At 42.1% G+C, this 19,089-nt stretch overlaps 2 protein-coding genes across 2 annotated transcripts; both read right to left on the bottom strand.

The window, feature by feature from the left end:
• Window positions 1-697: 697 nt before the first annotated feature.
• On the bottom strand, window positions 698-7,524 carry tnnt2a (troponin T type 2a (cardiac)). The gene is made up of 11 exons (XM_080031279.1): window positions 7,472-7,524; window positions 6,238-6,267; window positions 5,915-5,939; window positions 2,990-3,053; window positions 2,627-2,743; window positions 2,442-2,519; window positions 2,231-2,341; window positions 1,997-2,106; window positions 1,810-1,900; window positions 1,639-1,679; window positions 698-813 (listed from the first exon to the last, which is right to left on the bottom strand). Exons 4-11 carry the CDS (start codon window positions 3,044-3,046, stop codon window positions 780-782), a joined length of 639 nt encoding a protein of 212 aa, XP_079887405.1. The 5' UTR covers window positions 3,047-3,053; window positions 5,915-5,939; window positions 6,238-6,267; window positions 7,472-7,524; the 3' UTR covers window positions 698-779.
• Window positions 7,525-10,724: 3,200 nt separating this feature from the next.
• On the bottom strand, window positions 10,725-18,221 carry lad1 (ladinin). The gene is made up of 14 exons (XM_080030550.1): window positions 18,109-18,221; window positions 17,195-17,383; window positions 16,324-16,639; window positions 15,027-15,100; window positions 14,127-14,292; window positions 13,609-13,701; window positions 13,241-13,284; window positions 13,114-13,156; window positions 12,861-12,904; window positions 12,654-12,720; window positions 12,396-12,530; window positions 11,983-12,072; window positions 11,346-11,471; window positions 10,725-11,226 (listed from the first exon to the last, which is right to left on the bottom strand). The coding sequence occupies exons 1-13, from the start codon at window positions 18,144-18,146 to the stop codon at window positions 11,373-11,375; spliced, it is 1,398 nt and encodes a 465-aa protein (XP_079886676.1). The 5' UTR covers window positions 18,147-18,221; the 3' UTR covers window positions 10,725-11,226; window positions 11,346-11,372.
• Between the last annotated feature and the right edge of the window lie 868 nt (window positions 18,222-19,089).

The raw sequence follows: 19,089 nt of genomic DNA, 5'->3' as shown, positions 1-19,089 counted from the left end.
AAAGATACAGACATTACGGCGACACACTACTCCACCCTTAGACCACAGCAAGTAGGTGTGTGCGTTTGTGTGTGTGTGCTTTTAATTAGTTGAGATAAGTTTCATCAAATCTTGCCAAAAATTCATGAATTTACCGCCACCAAATGGAATGCAAGTTGTAACCTTTCCAGCATATTTTGCAGACACAACCACACCATTGACGAAAATGGTATTCACCAATACCAAGTTTTGCTGTAAATTCACTTTGAGAGGATTTACTATAGGCCTTGATTGAGAAGTTGGGAAGCAGGTGTTGAAGGAAGCCTTTTTTTAAATTATTTATAGGGGATTTTCCCACCTGGATTAAGGGTAAATGTATATTTAATCTCTTTCAGCTTTGTGTGTATTGGGTGGAGATCTAGGCGTTAGCCCAAGGAGCATCATGTCAGTCCCAGTCATGTCAGAGCCTGTTTCTTGGAGTTGGAAGATGCCTTTTCCCGTCTTTGCTCCAGGCTTTCTGCATTCATGTCCTGAACATATGCAGAGTCATTTTACTCTGAGTATCACTCATGCACCCATGTTTTGGAGGTCTGAAAATGAAAAGAAGCCATTGATTCAACTAAGATTGTTTTATTTCCACCTTTAAATCCAGAGGATCCACTTTAAAGGATGGGAATAAAAGGAAAACAAAAGATGTATATAATTGAATAGTGTGAGTGATGGTGTCAGGGAAACAGGTTGGGACCAGGGTGTGGCAGGAAGGCGGTGTTTGCTGGACGGGGCTGATGGTTACACAACATTCATTTCCTCAGCCCTCTTTTGGTCCTCTTGGATCTGTTGGAAAATAAAAATCCAAAACAACAAAGTCACACTAGGCCTCAGACACAACTTGTTTGTGTAAGTCGACATTACGAGGTTTCCAAATCCACTCCAAAAACAACAAGGCAATCGGCACACTGTGTGAGACATGCTCGGATGTTCCATCAGTCTTTTCAGTTTGTCTGTGACGGGTGTGACAGCCGACCTGCATGCCACACCCAGCCATAAAAGCCTGCTCTCCCAGTTAGAGTAAGAGAGCCTCAGGGGGGCTTGTGAAGTTCTAAAGACAAGCAAAATAAGAAACTGGGCTGGGACAGGGAGGGAAAGTGACAGGGAGGGAAAGTGACAGGTCGCTTTTCTGGCTCCAAAATGCCATTCACTGTGTGTTGATGACTCAAAGGAACGCAACATAGCCTGTCCACGGTGATATCTAATAAACATGCACACAAGAACGTGAGGGTTTTTTGTTTTTTTCCATGCATACTGCAGCATGATCTTAGGGCCCCACCTTTATTCCTTAAACTTGAGTAATTAAAAAAGCTTTTTAATACATTGAGTAATAGGCTGGTGCATGAACACCGAGAGCATTTGTGCAAAATGTGACAAAGTAACTTCAGGCCTAAGAAAGTTCCCACGACCTTAACACTACCTGTTTCAGTAGCCTAGTTAAGCCAAGTTAATTCCTTGAAGAAGCCATTGCTATACAAATGTACACAAGTTACTTTCACCTGAGTCGTAATGTTTGTTCTGGAACATGGGCACTGCAGGCATCAATTAGTGTGGTGCATTAGTGTGAAAAGTGTGTGTGGCACTAAAATGAGATTCTGAGTTCAGTCTTACGTTTTCTGATGGTCGCTGACACGGTTCCTCAGCACATTGATCTGGAACAAAGGAATAATGCAAATGTTATTCTAATGAGGTCAACAAAATCACGTGCCCTGCCTTTATCGTTGTGTATGTTGCGCATGCACACACAAACACACACAAACAAACAAACAAACAAATACACACCTCATATTTCTGCGTGCTGAGCTCGTACTGCAGTTCAAACTTCTCTGCCTCCAGTTTGTACATCCACTCCCACATCTCTTGAGCTTTCTCCCTGTGATTCGGGGACACATACCAGTGGGAGAGTGTGGTTGATGTTTTTGTGAAAAAAATTTCTTTACCAAAAAAAAAAGAAAGTGTCTCCTCTTACTTGAGTCTTTCCTGGCTCATGTTCTCGGTGTCCAGAGCTTTACGTCTATCACTCAGGATCTTCTTCTTCTTCTCTCTCTCCGTCTGCCTCTTACCACTCCGCTTTTCTGTCTGTGGGAAAGTGAAAAGGAAATATGGCTCTGGTCTACATCCTTCACATTTTCAACTACTGTATGTATGGACCCCCCCCCCCCCCCCCCCCCCCCCCCCCATGACAACCCCCCCACCACCTCACCAACTTCTGCATGTATCCTCCAAAGTGGAGGCTGGTGAGGGTTTTCTTCTTCTTAGCATCATCGTCCGCTTTCCGCTTGGCCTCCTCCTCCTCCTTACGAGCTCTCTCGTCCTGAGGAAAACGTGGATGCACAAAGAAAGGGACCAGGGGTGAAATGGGAGGAGGTATATCGAGTTTGAATGACGTCACAGCAGCTGCAACACAACGTTACCTCGAGACGCTTCTGTCTCTCTTTCTCTCTCTCGCTGCGGATCCTATGCTGCTCTGCTCGCTCCGAACGGCGCTTATCCTGCACGACAGATCATCCCAAATGTTAGCTCGTCTTTTAAAGCAGATCTTTACCACCGTACATGTGAATATGTTGATATTTGATTGGCGATAGTGTAGGGCTCTCACAATCCTCTCCTTGAGATTAATGATATCTTCTTCCTCCTTCTTTCTGCTCACAAAGTGAACCTCTATCAAAGTCTGAAGCTCCATCAAGTCCTTTTCCATCCTTTTACGGTGTATATCCTAAAGAAACAGGGGTTATTGGGCTCAAATTAAAGAGACACAGGTCTAAACACAAAAGACCATTCACAGGGGAAAAAACAATGGGGGGCTGCAGTGTAAATTCACTGAAAAGTAGCAAAAGACTTGAAAAATATTGACATATATATTCCAACATAACACCTTGTGATGTTTAAAAGGACATGATACACCATTATGCGAAACTCTATGAACAGTATATACTGCTCTGATTTCCAGTCTGTCACTCACATCAAAATCCACCTTCTCTCCATCCGGGATCTTAGGAGGGATGAGGTTGGGCATCATGAATGGCCTGGAAATGGAAGGATAAAAAGTGAGTTGTAGGGTGACGTTGAGTAGAGTTATCGGGAACAATAAAAAAGGTATGCATTAAAGCCACTACGAGTAACATGGTCCGTTGGCGGCCCCTTTGGAAAAAAGCGGTAGTATTTTTACGACGCCCGCTGTCGCAAAGCTGTTTTCTAGCTCGTGCCAGGCGTGCGAGTGTCAACTGAGAAGGGCGCAATATAGTGCATGTCCGTGTGTTGAAAGTGTGAGGGCACGGACTCTTTTCGGCTCCGTGAGAGCGGTTAGTGACACTGCATCAACTAATGCCAGTCAGTGCCACACACACCTGATTGCAATGAGTTGATGCAGCAGTGTCACCTAACTACTCTCTCACGGAGCTGAAAGATTACGTGTCCTCACAGAAAGCGAATGAACGAGAGACAGCAGTTAGTATGGATCACGATGATGAGCTAATGTGTTTGTGTTGTTAATGTAAATAATAACTATTTCAGATGAATAATGGTTATCTGATAATGGTGAAGCAAAGCAAACTTTGTGTTGTACCAACCGCTCATTCATTTAGGAGTAAACACTGCAGTCTAGTTCGCCCGTGAAATTGTGTATACGTTGCTTGGCAACGCCCTCGTCCCGCCCGTAGCCTATATCCCTCTCCCTTTTAGCTTTTCTTCATTGCATTCTCTTTTTGTTCTTTGATGGTTCAGCCCCGTTATCAGTCATTATGACGACAAATAACTGTCTCAAACAAGGCTCCCGCTCCCCTTCCCTCACCTGGAGGGATAGGCTTCTCAAATCGCGTTGCTGCGCCACACTGAAATCTGCGACCAATACGGACATGTGACCATAGAGCCTGCACGAGTGAACCGAAAATCGGACTGGGTGTGCGACCAGACCAAAAGCATTAATAAAGACTATATAAAAACGTCTTTCTTTGCACTGATGGTCTCGTTTGCTGTTAAAGGTAATTTATGATTATCAGAGGAAACATGAGGCTGTTTAAAAGATATTTAAATGTTACTCATAGCTACTTTAATCACAACTGCTCCTGACAAATGAGAATAATCTAGCAGCAGGTTGAGTTTCCAAACAAATGTTCCTTCAACGGGTTTCATGCAGAAGCACCTTCTTTATACAATATTGTTCTCTTTGCTTATTTTCTAACATTTTTTCCCACAGTGTTACTAGATTAATTGGAACTTTAATTAACCACGGTGTTGGAGACTGAGAAAGGAAGTCTTTCTCATTTTGATGTTCCAGCCCCGACCCTTTAGATTTGTTGCCTTAATATGCAGTGTATGTCGATTCATATTCTTCATACTGCCTAATATATTGATTATATACATCAATATTAGGATCTACATTTTCATGGGAGTAAGGTCTAGATTTATGCTAGTCATAAGAATTTAGAGCAAGGATGAGATTGGCTTTAGATGTAGGTTAGTCGTGCAGGGTTCAGGTAAGGTACAATTTTGATAGGACCTTATGAACCCATAAGGGATTATTGTTGCATTGTATCATTTCTGTTGCTCTTTTTTCTTTTGAAGGAAGTCTTTTGACCACCATAGTGCTTTGAAGGATGTCAACGGCACGTGATTTATGCTGTGTGCTAGCCACAACTTGAGCATTGATAATTTTTTATTTGTCTATAGCCTTTCACATATGGTGAAAGTATGCAGAACTAGGTAATAGCAGTTCCTGTTGGCCATGCTCAGACACCTATAACTGGATCACCTTAAAGAGGACCTATTATACTACTTTTCTGGTCTTAATTTCTTGTTTTACACAGCTATAGAGCAACCGGACACGAATCACATCCCAAAAAACTATGTAGATTTTCGGGAAGCTCTTTCTCTTATTTTGGCGATCCAGCACGTCCTGTCAACACTTGAGTGTGTGTGCTTCGGCCATCTCCGCTACCCTCCCCCCCCCCCCTCTTGCAAACCCCACTCCGTTGTGATTGGTTACCTTCCTTCCGGAACACTTTCAGTGGCGGGAAGCGCGAGCATGGACCTATAAGGGCGCGAGGCAGACGCGAACAGGGAAGTGACAGCATTACCATACATGGAAACATCCGCGTGGTCATGTCACAAATTTTTATGCGACGTCACAAATTATGAAAGGGTAGACCGCTTTGAAGACGTGACTTCTCGACTGGCTAGAATAGTGTTTAGTGCTCTGCACGGACACCCCAGACGGTCAGCAGGGAATACGTCGAAATGCATGTAAGTCATTATTTGATAATTTAGTATGGTTAAGCATGACTATGAATCATCATAACAACGTTTATAGGTCATAAAAGTCAAAACGCATCATAGGTCCTCTTTAATGCAGACAAATCTTTGGAAAGTGATGATTTCCTGGCAAGTTTTGGAGTCGTAGGGGCGTCTTTTTCTCTATGATTTCCAAGCAGATTTATGGATGGATGGACATACAACATACTATGGCCCTCAGTTTTGGAAACTGAATCTATAAATATGTGTATCGTGTGTGTGTGTGTGTGTGTGTTTGTGTGTGTGTGTGTGTACATTTCACTGAAGATGTACACAATGTGCCTCAATCTGGCGCAATAGGCCTTCGATTACGTTAATAGCCTCAAATAGGGGGAAACAGCTATAGCTCTGGCTAAGGGCACAGTAACAAAACCTGCCTAACAGCACCACTAAATTGACATGTTCTAGCACGTTTGTTTAACCCACACTAAAACAAAAGTGTAAAAACAACAATTAATGTACCGAAGAATTTCTTGGCTGGGCTCAGTAACTTTGTACAAATTAAACAAACAAGATATAAAGGTTACGGAAGGACGGAAACCAAGCATGCCGTTTCCCTGTCTTTGTGCTAAGACTAACTAAGCTGAGCATTACTCACTTGAATTTTGGTTTGGCCTCCTCCTCTGTGGAGAAAAAAAAAGTATTGAGTATTATCTATATAAACAGTATAAAAAAAATACTGCTGGTCCAGACCACACACTCTCACCAAAAGTACAGCATAGTTTGCCCTAATCCTACCAGCCAATTTCTGCAAATTGTGACAATGGAGCCATTGTGTGTTCCCATAACAGCTGGAGATTAAGATATTCTATCTGGAAGTCATCCTAGTATGAGTAAAATGAAGTTCATTCCAGGGAAACAGATGTATAATGTCGTGGCAACATTCGTTTTGGTGCAGTTTAGATAATCCAACCGTGTTACCTTCGCCCTCCTCTGCTTCCCCATCTTCACCTGTAACAAACAAAAATACTTTAGAGCTTTGTGAGCATTTGTGACTGTGTGGTGACAAGCGAGGGGACAGGAGTGATTTAGGATTGCTGACAGAAAAAAATGTATGAAGGATGAAAAGAAGAGAGAGACCAAAATAGAGCACGGATGTCAGGTACTTACTTATCTGTGTTGGTATGTGTTTGGTGAAGTGAAGTGTGCTATTTATGCATGAGGCGCATATCATGGCTAGAAAGACTAAGTATTAGGAGATAAGTAGTCTCTCACCAAAGAAGGTATTGCATCTGCATCTTTTGACCTCTAACATTTTTTGCTTAGAAGCACTAAACACAGAACGCCTGAGGCTGGTGGGAATGCCATTCATTTTGCAGGCCATGAACCAGAGTATAGGACAAGGTGACCTGCTAGCGGTGCTACAGGGGATTGTGTAATGGGTAGAGGGCGTACTACCATAAAGGCTCAGGCCTTGTAGCGCTGTTCACTGCATGTCAAATGTAATTAAAAAATCTATTTAAAAAAAGACAGGGGATTACGCCTGAAGTCATTCAAGTACATCATCTGGGAAACACAATTTTTTTTTTGTCTAAAGTGTTGGATTGATCAACACCATTTCTGGAGCCATCATTGAGCATGGCTAACAATCACCACGCCATCATTAAAACTCAACTGTCAGGATGAACTGTGGATAGAAAAACTCGAAAAGTCACCTATCCAGCGTGTGTCACAGTTTATAGGAGACTCACAGGGCGTTCACTTATTAAATATATGATTTTTTTTTTTGGATGGAAAGATGCGACTGAATCTGACTAACATCCCTCCCATTTCGTGTGATTGGCAACAAAAGAGAGAAACGCCTAAATATTGCTGATTAAATATAACAGCTAACAACGACTAAGTGTGACTAACAAGCAAGAGCCTCAGGGCTGGGAGGGAAGGGGAGGCCTAGAGTTTACTGGTACTCAGTGGCTGTGTCTGGTGTGAGTAGGATGGGGACAGAGAGGAGAAAAAAACATGTGGGCTTGAATTTATCAAATGACTGCAGGCTGTCACATACTGAAGTGACTTGTGACCGAGATAGCAGATCAATTTCCTACCTGTCTCTGATGGAAATTAATAAATCACCACTGACACGGACACACCACCACGCTACATATCTGTACTATAAAAACAACCTCACAACAATGTTTCCCACTTTAAACCCCCTCACCTTGATCTTCATTGGCCTCTTCATCTGCAGCAGGTTGTTCCTCTTCCTGCACGGCCTCTGGCAGAGAAAGAGGTTACACAGCATATGGTGAAAAATGAGTTAGAAATGTTGACACGCTCTGACGCTCCGGGCGTAATCTTAAATCACTGCCTTATTTCGACAGCGGCCTGTCATTTTTCACACGTTTGTGTTGAAAGGACTGAGATGGGAGAACAGCCCCGAAACTTAATAAAGTATGTTTTCATTCTCTTTTCCTTAGTTCCTGCTGAGTGAGGGGCTTGTTTTGCACTTTTTAGAGAGTTATGCATTATGTGCAAGCTTTGCTTGTCAGATTGACCCTGTGGTGTTCCAGAGGAGACAACCGTTTGTTCAATGCCTTGCAGGCAGAGACTAGTGATCAGATAAGAATGAGCTACCCAGCTCTGGTATTACAATTTGACAGCAGTCCAGTACTTGTGAAGTGTGTGTGTGTGTGTGTGTGTGTGTGTGTGTGTGTGTGTGTGTGTGTGTGTGTGTGTGTGTGTGTGTGTGTGTGTGTGTGTGTGTGTGTGTGTGTGTGTGTGTGTGTGTGTGTGTGTGTGTGTGTGTGTGTGTGTGTGTGTGTGTGTGTGTGTGTGTGTGTGTGTGTGTGTGTGTGTGTTGTGCGTGTGTGCGTGCGTGCGTGCGTGCGTGCGCGCATATAGAGTTAATAAACAGTTCAGCCGGTGTTTGGGAACTTAAGAGAAGAGAGTGTACAGTGGCATAGTCCCAAATATATGATCTCATCAGGTGAAGCCTTCAGTAGTATCTCCATTACTGACGGCAAAGAGAGACTGACTTTGTTGAATCTGACAATGTTTGTTTGGGCCTTTTATAGTTTTCACTGCTAATCCATTATTACACTAAAGAGCATAAACAATGATGTAATGATTTGTACCTACATTAAATCATTAAAATCATACATACATGCAATGAATACATACACCAATTAAGATTTACATGACAGAATTAACACAAAAATACATCATCAAATGATAAATTATTAATGTGATGTAGTTATGTACATGTGATTTAAATGAATCAGTAGTGTTGATTTCTGCACATTTATATAGTTATTTGACCATTTATATTACCATTTATAGTACTCAGGATACAGAAAGACACCTGATAGATAAAAGCACTTTGTCCACAAAAGAAACAGCTCAAAGCACAAGCAGTACCTTCCTCTGCATCCTCCTCCAATTCCTCCTCCACCTCAACCTCCTCCTCCTGCTCCTCCACCTCCTCCTCTACCCCCTGTTCCCCTGCTGAGCAAAAGCACAGAGTTTAAGTGAAGCCAGCCAGCTTTTGAACTGAGAAAGAAAGAAAGAAAGAAAGAAAGAAAGAAAGAAAGAAAGAAAGAAAGAAAGAAAGAAAGAAAGAAAGAAAGAAAGAAAGAAAGAAAGAAAGAAAGAAAGAAAGAAAGAAAGAAAGAAAGAAAGAAAGAAAGAAAGAAAGAAAGAAAGAAAGAAAGAAATCTATTTCAAATCACGTTAGCATGTTAGTCACGGTTATTTTATTGTTACATCAGGCACATTTTTGAGTGGCAGGACAAACAATGTTCTCCATTCCACCTGTTGCTCTGGTGAATGCCTTTAGATTTGTCCTACAGAAAACATGCCCCCCCCCCCAAAAAAAAATCAATTGTCCAGAGCTTGATTTGAGCTCACGTACCTTCAGCAGCCTCCTCTTCTGAACCACGCAGCCAGGAAAAAGACATAAGAGAGAGGGAGTAATCGCATAATGTGAAGCCCAAACTGGAGTTTATCATTCATACACCTGCTACCCCACACCACGACTACTTTGGCTATAACACCTTTAGTAATTACACGGAAAAGGAAGAAGAAAACTCGAAAATTTGTGCTGAATTATAATAAGAAACGCATGCAGACACCATGTTAATTATACTCATACACTGTATATACAACACAATTTGTTATGGATGTGTTTTTCATACGTCAGTTTGACATGATCATTTTCAGGAGCACAGTGATTAAAACATCTTTAATTCCAATGAAACACTAGTGCATGTAGAAGACAATGATTTCCAGCTAAGTAATTGTGCTCAGATTACGCCAGTTTATTGAGAGAAAAACATCTGTCAACACAACATGGCTTTAGTTTTAACAGTAGATTCCATCTGTCAGTGGTGTATGCTACTGCACGGTATATGGTGAGTCATGAGGGGAGCTCTTACCTTCTTCCACCACCCTGTAAAAACAACAGACATACGCACATTAGAATGTTGGAACTGAAGCAAAAAACTAAAGCAATCTGTCATTGTGTGACAACGTACAGCTGTCATTGCTATAGAGGCGAAGAAGACCATACACACATGTGCACGTACAGGACGTTTACCTTTGCATTTACACATCACACTTCACTTCAGTATATTGGAACAATAAATATTCAAAAATGTTATGATGCATGCTAAATGGAAACAAGCTTCAACCTACTCCTCGTACTCCTCCACCACTTCCTCGGTGTCAGACATGGCAGGGAGTGTTCAGGATATGTGCAGCAGTGGATCTGAACATTCACAAACACACAAGTCCTTAAATTTACCTTCTCGCAACTTCATCTCTTAGCCTAAAAACACAACACTGTCACCGTTAGTGTAACTTACCTGAGGATCAGAGGGGAGCAATGAAGAAAAGGTCGCTAATGGATAGACCCAATGTGCAGCGGAAGAGACGTCCCTGCTGCCTTCACTGAACCAGAATGTGAGGTGGGTCTCATAGGGGGGTAAAAGGGACTGGACTGCATAGTTGGGAAAAGGGCTTCAGGGGCACCCTGTTGTGTTATTAATAACTTTTGTAGATAGCATGTACTCTCAATGATCACCATTACCCAAAAAAGGCCGCTGTGTGTATGAGTGCGAGTGACAGTGCCAGAAAGATCCAGATAACGCCACACAGTTGCTCGCAGACAGTGATTCACACACATACACACACACACATACACACACACACACACACACACACACACTTTCTCACTCTTGCATGCCAGCCTGCCACTGACACAACACAGGCACACAACTCTTATCCAAATCCTTCCCCCCCCTCAGATAAGTGATAAGAAGGAGAGCATTCAAAACTCAACATTGTTTCCAAGTGAGTCGTAAAAAAAATAATCTATGACACATGTTTGCGGTAATAAAACAATAATTTTTATTCCTCTGACAGGCAGCATCTTGCCCACAGCGATACAGAACAAAACATGTGCTTATTTTTTTTATTTGCAGATTTGACCAAAGTAATTTCAATTACAGCGCAAGAATTCCCACAACTGAAATCCAAATGAAAATAGGTATCATTCACCCTAAAGACCCATGCCTTTTTTTAAAGTGCTTTAAAGAATTACACAACCTTATTGCAAAGAGTTAGTAAGTAGCGAAATAATCTAAAAACAAATAATATATCTCACGTCTTCTTTGCTTTTCCCTTTTCTCCTCACACGCTAGACAGTGTTTTAGTGTTTGAAATGAGACAAATTCATACTTCAAGAAGCAAATGCAAAAGTGTTACGATTGAAGCCTCCTAACCTTTAAAGCAGTATCCCTGTGAGTCCTCTTAAACTTAAACTCCACCCAATCTTTCCTCTGTTTCCGCATATCGGTTTCACCTGTGTGCTTTGGTAATGAAGGCAATGAACAAAACATAAAAAGCTTGAAGAAGGAATATGTCAGTCATGGAATCCGGTAATCTTCCTGTGCTCGCCGTTTCCTCTTCTAATCCCTACAAAGAGAAGTCACATTAGGGATGAAATTTAAAATGAATGCTGTAAAAATAAATAAAAGCATTTTTACTTTGTATTGAAGTTTAAAGTTATGCTCATTTAGGCACCGTCACTTTACCTGTTGGGCTCGATTAGTGGGCATCATTCACTTGTTGATTTTTCCTGGGCTGCTTTGTAGGACACCGTCCACGGCCTTGTGCTCAAACAGGCTCCTCTTGCTGCTGATGTCCACATTTCTCAAGTCCTGCAAATACAAAATAGAAAAAATGACCACATTCACTTCTTCTACAAGGCAAACGTCAGGAACAGAAAGGTTATCTCTCTCTCTCTCTCTCTTTATCTCTCTCTCTCCCTCTCTTCCTTCTCAGGTATAACAGAGATGAAAGAGTCCCCGATGCGCCCTGATCCCTGATACTCAAAACCAGGGTAGGCTATGTTGTAAAAAAAATTCTAAACTTTTAGAACTAAACTTCTCAAGTGAGGTCAACAAGTTAAACTCTAAACTAAAGAACAGAATGAATGAAGAATGAATGTTGCTTTCAGAATAAAAATACTTGTGTTTCCCATAATAACCTACATAATGACCTTTTAAAGGGAATACTGATCCTAAATAAGCAGCAGGAAACAAAACATCATATCCTGCTGGGGGCACTGAGGCACACCCAGTAGAGATAAAGAGTACTACTGTCCTCTAGTGGCCAGGTACCACACATAACACAGTTCCATTACACTGTATTAAATGCAAATAGCCTTACAGTAGGGCTGTGTGAAGACCCGGGTTGGTTATTCTTGACGAGCCAGCGGTTGATCCGGTCTGACATTCCTGATGTGAAGCTCCTAAATTCCTAATGAAGACAGAGATATAATAAGAATTCAACTTTAAAGGTGCACTATGCAGTTTCAAGGGATGGGCATTTGCACAGCCTGTAGTTAGTTTACAGAAAACATTTTCACTATATGTTATTTCTTAGCATTAATTAAATCTATCATCATAAATCAAAACTAAGTAATTTTGAGGAACCTGGAATCAAACGTAAAACCAGCATTTGTTTTTTAAACAAAACTTTGGGCCCTGCTGCTTTAAACGACAACAGTAAAACAGTAAAACGATGGTTCATGTATATCGGATACAGAATGTTTTATTTGAAGTGGATGGAGATTGATGTACCTGTCTGGAAACTCCGGGGCTGGTGGGGCCTGCTCCCTGCTGCTCCTTCTCAAAGAGGCCCCTCTTCCTGGACACCTCGTCCAACAGGAACAGGGTCCTCTGGGTCACGTCTGGAGACCGCATCACATCTGACTTCTAAAGACGCAGAGGGAGCAGACAGACAGATAGTCAAGAAAAAGAATCATTTGAAGATAACAGTTACAGATAACAGTTGCAGCAGGTATTCTGTTTGGCTTGAGTTGTGAGAGAGAGTCTGACCTGTGAAGCCTGAGCCAGTCTCTCCATCTTCTCCTGGATGGACCTGGATGAAATCCTCTGCCTGGAGCTGGACAAAAACAGTAAAAACATTATGTGGAGGTCCAGATGTACACTACACCTATTTTGACTAAAGATAACAATAATTAAATTTTTCAAAAAGGGTACAAAAAATGAATAAAAAATATATAAATTACTGTACAAACTCACTTTCTCTGGAAGGATGCAGCTTTTTCATCATCTTCATGTTGGTCCTGGTCCAGAATCAAGTCAAAATGAACATTACACAAATCATCTATGTATTACTTAACCCAAATAACATTCCACTGAGTAACTAGCAAATAAATAATTAGATCATTTAATACAGGTATACAGCTCTGTTGTTTCTGATATGAAGCACACCATATTACGGTATTGTGATTATAGTTATATTACATCAGGTAAAGGTAAATTGTTATCTCACTGTGTTGGATTCAAACTTCTTGGAGGCCATCCTCACACTTGCACTACAAACAGAATAAAGCAGTGAGCAGGCGACGGAAGGACACAAAGAGTCTATATAGAGAATATAAACAAGGACTTTTCCTTACCTCCTCTGCAGCGGCGCACTCTCCTCTTCTTTCTTCCTCATCATCTGTGGGAAGTAAAAGCTTGTGGGTGAAAATGTTAGTTAGCTGACTTGCAGGCGTCCATATATTGTCAGCGAATGACCAACACCCTGTCTCTTGATGATGTGTTAGGGTGGTAACAAAGCATCCAGTCAGCAGTAAAATAAATACTGCTTCTGATATTAGCATACGTTCCAAAGCTTGAGAGGCACAAGCAAATGACCTTGAGCCGATAGTCGAACATCTGATTAAATCGTGTTTTACCAGTCAAATTAGCTTAAGTTAATGTTGGCATTTACCAGGGAGAATGTTTCCATTTATGTGTGTATACTGCATGTGTGTGTTTTTACCCTGAAAGATATAGTCCTGGAGCTCTGTCTGACAAATGCAGGTTTGTCCGTCTGTTCGAAGTTGCCGCTTGAGGGCGAACCATTCACGCTGGCCTGAGGAAAAGCAAAATGACGTGATGTTTATTGCCACATAGGATCGGACTTTAAGTGTTCCAATGAAGTCAGATGAAGAAAACTTCCAGTGTGCATCTCTCAAGTCCATCCTTCAACACTCTGTTAAGTGCAAGAATAACTACAACGCCATACAGTAGTGGTACAGTAGCTTGTTAATATTGGCACAGAGGCTGTAACTTTGACCTTTTTCACACAAGGGGGTGCTGTTGGTTATTAGACGTATGAGAAGCAGCGACGTCAGGAGGACTTGGCTAGCACTTTGCAGCCAAGCCCCATATGATGAGCAAAACATGAAGCACATGTGTTATTATGTCATGTGTGTGTGTGTGTGTGTGTGTGTGTGTGTGTGTGTGTGTGTGTGTGTGTGTGTGTGTGTGTGTGTGTGTGTGTGTTGGTTCAAATACCTCCTGCGTGTGTCCATTCTGATAGGGGTTTTGAACTCCCCTGGGAGAGGGACTCTGGCATGGCGACGGCCAGTGTTCCTGTGGTGACGCGGGCGCCGTCGGCGAGCGCGGGCTCATGGGGCTTGTGCACCCGGACGGGCTTTTGTCAAGCGAGATGGAGACAGAACTGTAATACCAGAAGCACAAGTGAACCGGAAAGGTCAGTTAACAGCGTGCAGTGATCCAGGAACCAACTCACACAGTGAAGCCGCAGAGTATTGACGTCTTAGTGGAACCCTTATCTCCACTGGTCTCCTTTGGATTTTTTTTTCTATTATCTGTGTCTACCTTTCTAGGGATAATAACTTTACTTAAATGGAGGAGTAAAAGTATGTCCAACAAGTCAAAACCCTCTTGATGGGCTGTCAACATCCTCAAACCATCTTTAAAAAATATGTATACTGTAGGCCTATATATCCAAACAGAATATTGTTATCCAAACTTTATTGCCAATCATTCCCCCAGCTATCTTGCCAGCTGATATCGATTAGACAGAGGTCTGTTTATGTAAGATTGGTTAAATATTGTATAGTATATACTGTAGTAATATTCAAGTCTCCAGTATACCTAAATACGAGTCTCCTGAAGACGGGTTTGTAGGCGCATATGGTTTTACTTCCTATGGTGGATTATTTAATCAATAAACTTAGCACATATAATCAATTTCACTGGATGAGTGAAGTGAATATGCTTTTGGTTGCTACTTCACTGACCTACTGGGTTGTTCCTCTTCTTTTCTGCACTGTAATTTCCCTGTGAGGAATAGATAACCTCAAAAGCCAAATGAAGATCAAACAAGGCCTGATCCTTTCCAATGACAAAAGAGAAGAATAGAAAAAAAGAGTCGCTGTTGATATTAACCTGACAAACTTGCGAGCCGGGTTGGACGACGGTTTGGGATCAGGGTCATTGCTCTGCGACTCTCCATGTTGGCGCTAACAAAGAAGCAAAGAGAGGGACACAATCAACATGAGCACACCGCCGACAGGCTTTTGTACTGAGCCAGCACCGACACACCTTGCATTACGTAATGCTGTACAGTCATGGCCTCATTTGCAGATACACTGCACAAGAGCCGCCTGCGAATGTGTAATAAAAGATAAAGTTCAAAATAGGACCTGAAGTACACCCTATCGAAGTTTTATAGATTATTTGCATGGTCAATTGATTCACATGGTACAGTCAAGTTACAAGAGCCTTACATCGTTTTTTCCTCAAAGTCTCAAAATAAAATACCCCAAAGTTGTTAATAACTAGCAGATACATATGACACACATGTTTAAGTCGTTTCTGAGCACCATATACTCTCTATATACACCATCTAACTATGTTCACCTAAAGAAAACTGTAATGCACACTGGGTCTTTCCAACTTAATAAAAATGTAACATTAATTTATTTTCCTGAGGAGCGGAAAAAGAGTTGTTGTTGTAGAATCTAGAAAATGATTAACATGACTCACACTCTGCGTGGGGTAACAGTCAACTGTGAATAATACTGTGGCACACTATTGGTAACACTGTTATGACTGAGTGAAGCATTAATAGCTTGGATGTGAGTGAAGCTTAGTCTATGTTTGTCGACCTGTCTAGTGCTGGCACACTTTGTCATTTTTAGCCGCTTCGCTCTAGGGATGGAAATAAGGGCCTGTTGCTTGGTCAGTCCAGCACTTTTTGTCCAAATTGAAGTATCTCCACACAATGAACTGCCAGGCAATTGTGTTTATACATACATGGTCCCCACATACATTACATTCATGGTATTAATCCCAATGACGTTGGTGATTTCCTTTAGCAATCAGTGTGTTTAAATAAAAACCATGATCAATGTATCTGCCTAAACCACTTTGGTTATCCTATGACTTTTCATTTAGTGCTATCATCAGTTCCAAATGTGTTTATTCTTTGGTGTATGACCAAATACCTGCAGAGCTGACATTTGGAGTAACAGTTAGACTTTGTTTTCTGCTCCTTAGCCAATCGGAGCATGCTAACACGCTAACCGCATGTCAAACATGGCCCCTGGATACAATCAGCATTAGCATGGTGAGGTTAGTGTCTAGCTTAAAGCACGAGTTGTTATCGTTTGATAACTACCATAGGTTTAAAAGTCAGTGGAATATGTTTCTTTCACTCTGCTGAAGGTGACTCCAGTCTTACTTGTTTGTTTGAGATGCTGGTGCTGGTGCTGATGCTGCTGCTGATGCTGCTGCTGCTGCTGCTGCTGTTGGCGTTGGTGGGACAATATGAGGCTGTTTTCGGGAGTGGCTGTGGTCTGGATTGGGCTTGCGCGGGGGGCTGCTCCTCTTCCATGTCCCCCAGTAGCTCCACCCTGGGCCCCCCCTCTCCCTCGCAGGCCTCCCCCTCATCCTCTCCAACCTCCTTCTGTCGTCTCAGCGTCTCAACGTGCCTCATCCTGCGCTTCTCATCACGAACACGCAGCATCTCCACAAAGTCCAGCTGTATCTGCTCCACACTGAAGAATGTATAGCATGTTACACATGCACATGAACGACCAATATATTATGTGATGGAAAGTCGGTGCTAGTAAGGGGCAAAAGGACTTGTCAGTCCTGTGTCTGAAAGGACAAAATGAAAGGCTCTACAGACTCTCTCTCTCTCTCTCTCTCTCATCTCTGAAGACTGCTCCTGCTGCTCCAAGGTATACTCAGCTGGTGGTGTTTTAGACAGCTTTTCATACTCTCCCCTCTACAGCACTATCAGCTTTTGTCATGTGTTTGAAAAGTATACAGGTGACACATTCCCATTGGGCAGAAGTGTAAATCCATCCTAAAAGAAGGTGCACCATCAAAGAAGATTCAAAGATTGGATTCTTGCATACTAGTTTCCCGAAGGCCATTTTTACTTACAAATACACAAAAGAACAAAAGGGACAGATGGAGAGAAAAAGAGTAATATGCCAATGAAAACAAGGAAAGAAGAGTAGGGCATGCACCTATTGCAACATAATTGTGTTCAGACTATACTGTATAATCGAGCATTGTCTAGTTGGCTACAAATGGACAATTACCCGCTGAGGCCCTGGGACATCCCACTGGTGGAGTCCATCCCGGAGGTGCTGTCGCTGGGGGGCCTGTCCCTGCCGGGTGTCGGGCTGACGTCATCGTCAGAGTCTGCATTGCCGCTGATGCTCTTCACCCTCCTCCTCTTCTCCCTCTCCACTTCCTCCTCGTCCTCCCTCGTCCACTGGCGCGCTAAGCTGATGAGGCAGCGTCACCACACACACGCACGCGCGCGCGCGCACACACACACACACACACACACACACACACACACACACACACGCACACACACACGCACACAAAGACACAGTGCTTCAGACAATGAAGAACAGAAAATGAAACATTGGCAAAGACATGGGCTTGACGAAAGTCAACATGCACAAAACTCATGATGGACCCGAGACAAACTTCTACATAAATGAATCCACTATACTTTTAGTTTGGATCAACGCTCACACAGAACCTGCATTATTCGCTTATTTACTGTTTATGTGTCACAGTTGGTTTGCTTTTGGCTGTCTGTTCAACTTTAAATAAACCATTCTTTCTGGTAGCTAGACTTCTATCCGTTATGTGCCTGCTTTTTAGGTCTAGCCTACTCCCTACGGCCATTGACAGTGCAGACTTTAACCTGAAAACAGCTTTATGTTACTTTATAGCATGTTATTCAAACATTACAGCAAGGTTTGAAATTCCTGGGAGACAGACAAACAGCTGGTTGGGTGCAGTGAAGGCAGAGAGCTGCATATCTACGCTATTTTAAATAATAAAGTTAAACTCCATAACTTGTAGGCCTACAAAAAAAACATTTTTAAAAAACAGCCTCTGCAGATGGTTGTCTCACCCACAAGTGTCATACTCTCTTTGTGGAAAAAGTTAATAAATAAAAAATAACTCACCACCAGATAGCCTATAATCTTACCTGGACAACGCAGACCAGTTTTTCCGATTAAAGGACATGTTGGATGACTAAAATATAAAAGTTCCCAGGTGCCTTCTTCTCTCAGACACGAAATTCGACTCCGAAAACGGCAGTCAAATACAGTCAGTGCGGCAAAAAGCAGTCCACCTTTACCCCCGTACGGTTCGCTGGGGCGTCACGTGACCACAAAAGGTAAAGCTACCCACCTGAGAGAGAGAGAGAGAGAGAGAGAGAGAGAGAGAGAGAGAGAGAGAGAGAGAGAGAGAGAGAGAGAGAGAGAGAGACTGATATCTGTGACAGTCCCTTTATCTAAGCAAATTTAAGGTAATCTAATTCAACAACGCTAGGCAACCTTAATTTAACTTTAACTAATAATTTTACTAAAACTACGTATACAACTGTCATTTAATAAATCTTGAGTAAACTTAAAGCAGATGAATGTTAATATACTAATACAGCACACACACAAACACACACACACACACACACACACACACACACACACACACACACACACACACACACACACACACACACTCACACACACACAGACAGAGAGAAAACTATCACAAAATATCAAACTGACAGAATAATAACAACAGAGCAAGAATAAAGTCTAAAAATTAGAAATATGTTTCAAATAATGATCAACTGACAGGATGTTCCAATAAAAAAATGTATTTAAAAAACAACATGAATATGTTTTTATGCATGTCAAAGTGTTGTTTTGACGCCTTTTGCACTGAGCAGCGAGTATCTTTACAGTCTGAGTGAGTCAGACTATTTGCTCTTCTGTGGAAGGCCACACCCTCCCCTTGAAGCCCAGTGTGTCGGACTCTGACCCAGGATCAGGCTCAGTCCAACACACCTTCCACCTCAACTGGCTTGAGACGGCACACACCTGGGCCTGCTGTATTCTCCTCAGGCCTGAAGCAACATTAAACAGGATGATTTACTATTTTTATGCTCATTTAGATGTTT

The sequence above is a fragment of the Ammodytes marinus genome (assembly GCF_949987685.1).
Source record: "Ammodytes marinus genome assembly, chromosome: 7".
In the NCBI taxonomy this organism is placed as follows: domain Eukaryota; kingdom Metazoa; phylum Chordata; class Actinopteri; order Uranoscopiformes; family Ammodytidae; genus Ammodytes; species Ammodytes marinus.
This window is presented reverse-complemented; position numbering and strand designations above follow the sequence as displayed.

Bases quoted from the DNA above. Each gene is read 5' to 3' on its own strand.
- tnnt2a (XM_080031279.1), bottom strand. From the start codon at position 3,046: ATGATGCCCAACCTCATCCCTCCTAAGATCCCGGATGGAGAGAAGGTG. The intron at 2,520-2,626 runs GTGAGAGCCCTA...TCTGTCGTGCAG, and splicing joins TTAATCTCAAGGAGAGGATT to GATAAGCGCCGTTCGGAGCG. The intron at 1,680-1,809 runs GTGTGTATTTGT...CCTTTGTTCCAG, and splicing joins TCAGCACGCAGAAATATGAG to ATCAATGTGCTGAGGAACCG.
- lad1 (XM_080030550.1), bottom strand. From the start codon at position 18,146: ATGTCCTTTAATCGGAAAAACTGGTCTGCGTTGTCCAG. The intron at 12,905-13,113 runs GTGAGATAACAA...ATTCTGGACCAG, and splicing joins AGAAGTTTGAATCCAACACA to GACCAACATGAAGATGATGA. The intron at 12,073-12,395 runs GTACATCAATCT...TGTCTTCATTAG, and splicing joins GCCCCGGAGTTTCCAGACAG to GAATTTAGGAGCTTCACATC.